Source organism: Gavialis gangeticus, unplaced genomic scaffold, assembly GCF_001723915.1.
Source record: "Gavialis gangeticus isolate Ggan-Ray unplaced genomic scaffold, GavGan_comp1, whole genome shotgun sequence".
NCBI lineage: Eukaryota > Metazoa > Chordata > Crocodylia > Gavialidae > Gavialis > Gavialis gangeticus.
In genome coordinates this window covers 52,617,996-52,627,600 of record NW_017729022.1, presented here as the reverse complement: position 1 = coordinate 52,627,600, position 9,605 = coordinate 52,617,996, and the positions used below count along the sequence as shown (strand labels likewise).

The window sequence follows — 9,605 nt, the reverse complement described above, 5'->3', positions numbered from 1 at the left end:
GGAGGACCCCTACATGAAAGGCTATGGTCTGGTAAAGAAAATGTTAATAGAAAAAAAATCCTTCCTTGCCCTGGGAAGTAGGATAAAGGTACTTAATTTTGACAGAATTTGGCCCCTATCTCTTACCTGGTTACAAAATTGAAGACAGGAGAATGGGAGAATTATAACAGGGGTCCTACATATAGAATATTTTGTCTTCCTCTCCACCCTTCTTATATCCCACCTAGCATACCTTTACCTCTGGTTTTCCTATCCTTAACAAAACATGCTGTTGTGCTAATAGTGTTGCTGCTAATCCTGCTACTGTAGAGAAGTTTAACAATTGTTCTCTCTTCTTGACCATTCCTTTGGCCATGAGCTTCCTCTCACTAAAATCATGTATTTTTTTCCTTCAGGCTATCAAACACCTTGTGAGTTGTGCATTCATTGGAAAAGAGCACCTGCTTTTGATTTGTCATTCAACAATTACACCCCTTCTTTCTATTCCCAAATTACTGAAATGTCCCACACCAGGCTACGCAGGCACCTTTCAAAAGGAAATGTGAATAGGGTTTTGATGCACACATGATTAAAATGACATAAGCAAAAATATAAGGAGAACAAAGGCATGGTAAGAGTAACCCTTTATGGCTAGGGACAGAAGTTATACATAAACTGGTATAAGTGACTGGAAATTGGTTCAAATCTGTAACACAACAGAAGTTCAGTGCACATAAACCACTTTTAAAATGGCTAAAACCTGTTTAAGATAAACCTGGATGGATGTAGTATCAGACTTAACTGATATAGGTTAAATCAATTTATTGAACTTCTGTCCCAGGTCCCCTCCAGATTCAAATTAATTCACAATCCCCCAGCATCCCGGATGCTTTGCACCTGCCCCACAAATGCCCCTGCACAGGGTGGGTAGGATAGCCTTGGCCCAAGCTGTCTGCTCCAGGTGAGCAGGGAGGCATGCTTTAGCATCCCTCCACCTGCTCGGCTTCTGTCCTGGGCCATTGCAGGCATGTGGCTGCATTTCTGGATTCAAAAGTGAATGTCTCTTTGCTTGCTTATTGGTTCAATCTACACAGCTCAAACTAACCTGCAATGATTGAATCAATTCAGCCTCAGGCTTTTGGACTGTTTATGCTTAGCCTACTAGTTCAACCTGTGAAACCCTCCTCCCACACTCCCCATCCCTCCTTGCAGCATGATCTTGTCTATAGGTTTAAGGATCAGCCCCACTGTAACTATATCGGTTGCTGGCTGCCAATGGCTGTACTAGGGTTATTACCCTAATGTAGGCCATAGTGACATGCTTATGCCACTTATGTGCTCCAGCCAATCAGAAACAGGATTCTTGATTAGAGTGCAACTTTCAAAAGTGTACTGGACTTAGGTACATGAGCCCTATTGGCTGAAATTATTCATTATAACATCTGACATTCAGCAGCCACACTGGATAGCACAGGCTCCATTTGGCATAGTGCTGAATAAAGTCAGCAGCTATTTAAAGAAGAGGAAGGGCAGTGATTCCCCTAGGAGGATGACTGAAGTCGTTCAGAGCCAGGAATAGTCTGTGAGGTTTTTTTTCTTCACTTCAGGAAAAGCGAACACACAATGTTCATTCGAACGGATCGTTTCCTGAATATGATGCGTGCTACACTGTCCCCAGGTCACTTTCCAGTGTGTCACATCCTTCTGGACAAGAGAAGGCAGGAAATGGCAAACTCCCAGCATGAAGCAAAGCATTCCTCCCTGCAGCAATTGGTTCATGGGACCTATAAATTGGTCTCATCCAGAAACAGCATAAACTTTCTCTTTGGTGAAGTGGTCTGGTAACTAAAAAGGTAAGTTGAAAGCAATCTTCTTACGGAACTCTTCACAACTCTTTTTTGTTACAAAGGAATGCTCTATTCAGAAACCAGTCTTGTTTCATACATTTTTTCTCCTTGTTCAGAAAAAATAGTTGGAGAATTATTGTCTAGGCAGGTTGATTCTTTTCTCTCTTAGTGAGGTAAATCAAGAAGAACAAGACCACAGCCAATTAAGTTACATCGGTGTAAAATTGGTGGTGCTATATTTAAAATGATGATTTTACTATTGGTGTCTGTGAAGCTACATAATTCTTTCTGGAAGAACTTTCATATTCACAGCAAGAAAAGCAACAACACAAATTGCTAAGGAATTGATATTAAAAATGATTTTTTTATCAACAACAATGTGCTCATGATTCTGTTTAATTTCTGTGCAAATATACGACTCTGCATTTGTTTTCTGTACCAATTTGTTCTCATCTCCAGCCACCAGTTCAAAAACAAGGTCGAAGTTACCTCTAAGGAATGGGGCATTAATTTGCTCAGATAGTCTGGTGATGGTACAGTTCAGACTGGGTCTTTAGGAAAAATAGCTTTGTGTAGGGGGTAATTATGGTGTGAGATGGAGCTGAAAAGCCAGTAAGCAAAGGTACCACAAGAAGAGTATGCTTCCTTAGCATGAGGGGTATTTATACCTGAAAGCTTGCTAAGAAGAATTTTTCCAACTATTTGAGTTGGTCTAATAAAAGGTATCAGATTTACCCAAAGAACCTTGTCTGCCTATGTCCTTAGATCAACATGGCTACAACCTATACCCCTTTTTACAGGTTAAGCACTTTAAGAAAGAAATAACTTTCCTTTGGAGAACGAGGCAGCAGCTGAGGGAATAAGAATATTCCTGATCATCCGCCTTTTATCTTGACATATAGAATAAAAGCAAACTGTATAGAACGGCATGTGTGTACACACACACACACTCACACTCACTCACTCACTCAGTGATTCTGCAGAAACCCTGACTGTGATGGGAGTGACGGGTCCTAGGATTCAGGTCTCAATTTATTACTGGGAAAGAAGAGGCACCCTTTACTTAGATAACAGCAGATGATTTAGCAGATAGGAATGGATGGTTAAAAGCAAGACTAATGCACTGGCTTGGCTACCTGTCTCTAGCACTATGGTGATTTAAGATGTGGAAGGAGGCAGCTGTTAAACCATAGTTTTATCGTCTAGTACCTAGGGGCTGCCTTACTTTATACATAAAACTGTATGGGGGGGCGGGGGGAAAGAATCTTAGCTCCTTTACAAAAGCACTCTGATTAAAGAAACAAAGTGGAATAAACACTGCACTGGGACTCAAGGGACTTAAGTCCTATTCTTGTTGTCCTCTTTTCTTGACTAGTTTCCTCATCTGTAAAATGAGCATCAATGGTACTTTTTTGCCCTGGCACTTTGAGATCTATGGCTGACCTAGGGATTATAAGAATGACTATCATTCTCTTCATGCTACATGAAGGGCAGAGATAAAACAGCAATTTCAAGTTCAACTTTTGGCTAAGAAGTCATTCCTGGTATCTCACTGGGGGATTGCCATGGGGTAGTAGTTTGCAGCCTTTTCACAGAGTAATATCAGGTGACAAGAGAGACAATGTTTCAGGCCTGTCTGTCCATTAGTCATAAGATGAGAGGGGCTGCCCTGCTGCAGCACATTTGCAACTCCCCAGTTGAGAATACATGTCCTAGGACAGGGGTGGCCAACCTGTGGCAGAGGTGCACAAGTGACACAACCTCTGTGTGTGTGTGGCACAGCAGATGGAGGAGGGGACAATCAGCATAGGGGAGGAAAGAGAAACCAAAGTAGCAAATTGGGCAGGGATCACAAGGAATGAAGCAGAAAGCAGAGCTGCAGATTATGTAGGGAGCAAAGGGCTTGGAGCAGAAAGTAGAGCACCAGATCAGACAGGGAAAGGGCATTGAAGTGGCACTTCAGGAGAATGCTGGGCTAATTTTGGCATGCCTGCCAAAAATGTTGCCAACCCCAACCACTGTCCCAGGAAAATGCCTCTAGCATTTTTCTCAGCAGACTCTCTCACTGGGGTGAGCTGTTAGCATTTCTTCTTATTTCTTCCTTAAACAGTAAAGAACCCAGGTAGATCCCATAGGTTTTCCATCACAGAATATACATTTTGGATTCATCTCCCTGGCACATGGACTATACTGAAATAGTTAACAGGGTCTTAAATTAATCTCCCAAATCCATCCCCTAGGACTGACAAGCTGCTCTGTCAAAAAAAAAGAAAAAGCTCAACTGTTTCTATTTTCTGACAGGGCCATGGCAAGAAATGTGGTAAGCCTTCCCCAATCCTTTGACCCAACACGCCATTATCAAATATTGCTGCTGGATCAGAGAGACAAACTTCATGGACAGATCAGAAGTCTTCATGAGGTTGCAAGGAAAATCAACAAACTACGCAAGCGATCTCTGATTGCAAATACTACCGGGAGTTCCCTGAGCGCAGTCGGAGCAGTCACAGCCATTGTGGGGCTGTCCTTGAGCCCGGCCACTCTAGGGGCATCTCTCCTGGCCTCTGCTGTGGGGTTGGGGTTAGCCACTGCTGGAGGGGCTGTCAGCATCACTTCTGATCTTTCCTTAGTGCTGTGTAACTCTAGAGAACTGAAAAAGGTGCAGGAGATTACAGTGACCTGTCAGAGCCAAATGAGGGAAATCCTCAGCAATTTGGAATTCCTCTATCGCAGGCCAGGTCCAATGGATCCTGTGTTGCTCCCATTAGAGAAAAAAGCTTCCATCTCACTGTACAATTCCATCTGCTTCATGGTGTTCTACGGTTCCCACAGCTTCTTAGTGCCGGAGTACAAAAAGGAGGTGACAAAGGTAAGCCAGGCCATGCTAAAGGCAAAAATCCAAAAACTTGCTGCAAACCTGGAGACCTGCACAAGAGCTATGGATGAAGTCTGTGAACTCTTGGAGTCCAGAGCAGAACTGTACTCCAATGCAGGGCATCTCAGCTTGGATGAACCACAACTGTGCAGCTGAAGCAGGACTTTCCAACACGATGAAAACTGTATCCAGAGACGCTGGATTATTTATTGTTATTAATATTATTATTAGTGTTAACTGTGATGATTATGAGTACTTGTGATGTCACAGAGCTGGGGAAATTTTGCAAGGTTCTTATTTAAATTTGACAGCAAACATTTCCTCAAAAGGATGCTTGTGCTTAAGCTCCTTGCAGCACTGGACTAGCTATTCTAAAGGGATACAATGGAAATCTAGCCTATAGGGTAAATGACAGGAGATTTCAGACCCCATAGTTAGTGGAAGGTCAGGAAATACATGCTGGATAAAAGCATGAGCTCTTCAAATTTTACGAACTCCCTTCTGGTATTTCTCCCTAATGCCAAGTGGACTGGATCTGGAGTTAGTTTACACCCCTCCCCCAATAACAAATAATCTGTGAAGGCTGCTTCTTAAAATTGTGAAGGGACCAAAACCTACTCTAACACATTGCCTGATGAGTAGAACCTGGGTATGTATGAAGCAACATCAGAAAAAGCTATTTATTGAAGCAGCCAGAGATGATAGACCATACTCACTAGATGGCAGCATTGCCTGCATAAATATTACACACATCACAATGATCTATGTGGGATATATAAAGAGAGACCTTCCCATGCTGAAGGGTTTAATGCAGAAATTATTTTTTAAATTCTATTTATTGATACAGAGATATTTTAAGCTTTTGGGTAGTTATTCAATGAACATGGTAAAGCAATGACCTCTCTTCCAGAGGGAAGCACTTGTTCTGAGAGGCAAAGCAAATCTGTTGTAGAATATGATGGGAAACGTTCCCTATTCTTCGCTCATGAGACATTGTAGCATCCTGTTGGAAAAAAAAGGAAGGAATTAAAAAGATGTGTGGATTACAGGCAGCCAAGAAGAGATCTCAGAATGGGAGGGGAACAAAGCAGAAAAGAGGCATGAATTACCTTAGGACAGGGCCCTCCTCTTGAAATAGGAAAAGGAAAGTGATGATTCTTTTTATGAAGGGGAGGTAGCTACAGGAAATGGTGTCACATCTGGGATATGTAGACAAACTCAGGTGGCAAGAGATTCAACTATTAGTAACAGCAATAGCTGGATGTCCAAAGAATTAGTGAGAATGGCTTGTATGAGGCACAAGGATGCTGGACTTCATGAAACAGCATTCTTCTAATAAAGATTGCTGTGGAGGAGTCTATGGCTGATGGCTATAATGTATATTGATACTAATGATAGGAGAAGATGTAGAGGGAACTGATGATCCAGTGGTGAGAGCACCAGCTGAGCACCTGGGAGACCCAGCTTCAAGTCCCTGCTGTGCTACAGATTTCCTGGGTGAACTTGGACAAGTCACTTGGCCTTTCTGTGCTTTAGAAACCCATCTGTAAAAATGGGAATAGCAATTCCCTACCTCACAGGGTTGTTTTGAGGATTGTTATATTGAATATTTTGATGTGCTCAGATAAGTTCCTAAGACAGGTGCATAAAAATGGTCCTAGAAGCTAGCTAGGCAAAGGTATATTTCAGAGCAGACTTGGACAGGTAGGAGACCTTTCCAGGCCTCAGTGCACAGATTAAGAAGTAATCTAAAGAGAAGAGTTTTGTATTTATGAGACATTGAGTAAAGTATTGGGAAAAGAGGACTCATCCATAAAGTATGCTTGAATGCCTATTGTTTTTCTGCTCTTCTCATGTTCCTGAAACATGGTTTTACGTACACTGAAAATTAAAACCATTTGTTACTTGGAGTCTCTCTTAGACACTCATAACTGAGAATGATTTGCTACAGTGAACAATGATTCAGATATGGTGCTGATTCAATTAAACGAATACAAAGCTATTTTGTGTTGCGATGTGTGTGTGTGTAGAGAGATATATTTGTTTGTCTGCTCTGTCTGATATTCCATCACACTCATAATCCAGTTGTTAGTCCCTGCCACCTTTCTTACTACAATATACTGCACCTAAGGATGCAGCATCAGCAGTAGATGTGGGGAAGGGGCAGTGATAGATTAGGGCATTTCATGTGCACATGAACTCAAACATTAGTCCAGCACATTTACACCACATCAGTAATGTTTGTATATAGGCATGTGAACATCCACACTTATAGTTGTATGTGCAGACCTACCTATGTATGTGCATGCATGCATCCTGTTTGTGCAGTGTCTCCAAGCACCTGCAAATGACCAAGTATGTAGTGTTTGTGAACACATCTTATTTTTGTGTGAGTGCAGACATGATGTACCTCTAACACTGTCCTTTCAAATCCATACCCAACACTTGTGTATCCATCCAGACCCATTTCCTAACCTAGGTCTGCTCTGCACTTGCAGCAACAAAGGACTCACTCCTCTCTTGTCAATAAAAGATGAGAGAAAGAGAAGACAGAGTTCTCACAGCTTCTCAACTTCTAAGCATAGCCATTGATCATATTTGTTTTATGATAAATGACTGAATGACTTTATTATTTTTAAAATTAATTTCATTATCAATCTGGAAATAACATACATCGCTGTTTCACTTGCCTTCTCCTACACCCTTCACAACTCCTCAGGAATACAGTTTCAATGAGTTAGAACAGGGGTGGGCAATTATTTTGGGTGGAGGGCCGCTTACTGAGTTTTGGCAAGCCATCAAGGACTACATGATAGACAGCCAGGGGCAGATAAATATTAATTTTCTAAAATTTTTAGGGGCCCCGTGGGCTGGATAGAATGGCCTGGTGGGCCGCATCCGACCCCCAGGCCACATTTTGCCCACCCCTGAGATAGAATCATAGGATTGTAGAAAACTAGGGTTAGGAGGGACTTCAGGAGGTCATCTAGTCTAACCCCTGCTCAGAGTAGGATCATCCCAAACTAGATCATTCTAGCCTTGGCTTTGTCAGGCCAGGCCTTAAAAACCTCCAAAGTTGCTTAGAAGCTAAGCTCCAATCAAACTGTTCACTGCCCTTCTCAACCCATCTTTATTCAAAGAAAATGCCCACTGACTCTAGGATCTGGTTTCTTTTGAAGAGCTGCAGTGCACACATTCGGATAGGGGAACCTATGCTTCCTTGGCCAGGTCTCAATGTCATACCTAGGGACCCACTTAATTTGCAGCTACGCAAAGGAATTTTCGTGGCTTGGTTGCAGCATGAAGAACTGGTTTTGAGGGTATTTCCCAGTGTCCTGCCCCTTGCCATTGATTGGCACAGAGGCCCAAGGCAGACATCCCTTCCCCCTAACAAGGTAGTTTTGTCCTTTGGAGCTTGCTTGCTTAGGTTGAGTTCCAGAGCCCCAGTTTGCATGTTCAGACTTTGGTGTCCAGCCAAGTACCACACTCCAGAATATATGTTTCTATGTTCTGATTCCTAGACTGTGCTTGGAGGCCCATTGCACTGATGATTTCCAGAGTACCTGGTATGAATTCCTGATTGAGTGCCAGAGTGCAATATGAATGTCTATTAGACGCTATGAGCTCCAGTTTGGTCCTAGATGCCTTAAGGATACCTGCAGGGGAGAGAGAACAGGATGTTACTGTCAGGATCTCAAGGCTAGGTCACAACCAAAGTCTACCCCAGCTGGAACTAATGAAGTAACGGATGGATAAGGTAGTCTCTGTGACTGGGATTTGCTATTGGGAACTGCTTCCAGGCATTTAGGGCCTCACTTAGCAGCAGGACTCAATCTGGGCAATATGTAATATGTCTTGGTATTGAGATGTCCTGTTTTTTCTTCTGGCCTTGGCTTGCTTTGAGCCCAGATCTTTGCCCTAACCAGTAGAACCCACACCTCAGACTCTGGTTGTTACCCTAGCCCTATTTAGTGTTAATATATGACAAGCTCGTGGCTCAGAATGGTATGGCTGTTGTCCAGGTTTCAAAGAGACCAATATAAGCTGCCATCCTGTAGTGTCATCTGTTCTCTGAGCACTGTGGCATATGGCAGTTTCATTCTCTCTGGTGTCCTGTGTATTGTTTCAGGTTTCCTTTCCTTACCCTGTCACACAGAGTTTACTTGCATTTCCCCTCACTTTTCTCATTGTTCTGTGAGGTCAGGAAATGGGACGTTTGGAATTTACTGACAGATTCTCAGGTACGTCATCATTTCCACAATGAACACACCCAGCCAGGTTTCCCAAATGGACTGAGTTCAGAGGCATGGTCACGAGTTCCACTTGAATTCAGAATCACTGTTCTAAGCCCAGCTTGAATTCTTTGACAGTTTTAGTTTCCTTTCCTCTCAGCTGGATGAAGAATAATATTCACGTGCCCCCCAGCACATCTCTGCATTGCAGTGACTGAAACTTGTGGGCTTGGCATAGACTGCATATCTATCCAGCCAATTTAGCAGCCTGTATGAGCAATATGTTACCAAGGCTTTACACCAAACAATACACAAGCTAAGTGGTTCAAAGCTCAGTGAGCTATGTCTCCATGAGATGCAGTCACAGCAGCAACTACAATGTGTATATATCAACTGTTGGGCTGTGCATTTGTGTGTACATTTGCTTCCCATACATGGGCCTGTGGAAGTATATGCAACGGATGTACCTGTCCAAGTTACTGCTACCACAGATGGGTACTACTCATACATAACCATACTTAGCTAGAGGGCACGGTTATTTGTAAAACTGCAGATACAACACCAAGAGGTTAAAGCCAAAGATTTCAATTGTGTATGCAGTGCTGCCAGACAGCTGCCCACCAATCTAAGGGTTATTTTGTCTGTGCCACATACTGGTACTCTAAATCACAAATA

General features: G+C 42.7%; 1 protein-coding gene across 1 annotated transcript; it reads left to right on the top strand.

Annotated features, from left to right (window-relative positions):
* Window positions 1-1,465: 1,465 nt before the first annotated feature.
* Window positions 1,466-6,700, top strand: APOLD1 (apolipoprotein L domain containing 1). Its single transcript, XM_019514931.1, has 2 exons — window positions 1,466-1,832; window positions 4,128-6,700. The coding sequence occupies exon 2, from the start codon at window positions 4,132-4,134 to the stop codon at window positions 4,852-4,854; it is 723 nt and encodes a 240-aa protein (XP_019370476.1). The 5' UTR covers window positions 1,466-1,832; window positions 4,128-4,131; the 3' UTR covers window positions 4,855-6,700.
* Window positions 6,701-9,605: the final 2,905 nt, after the last annotated feature.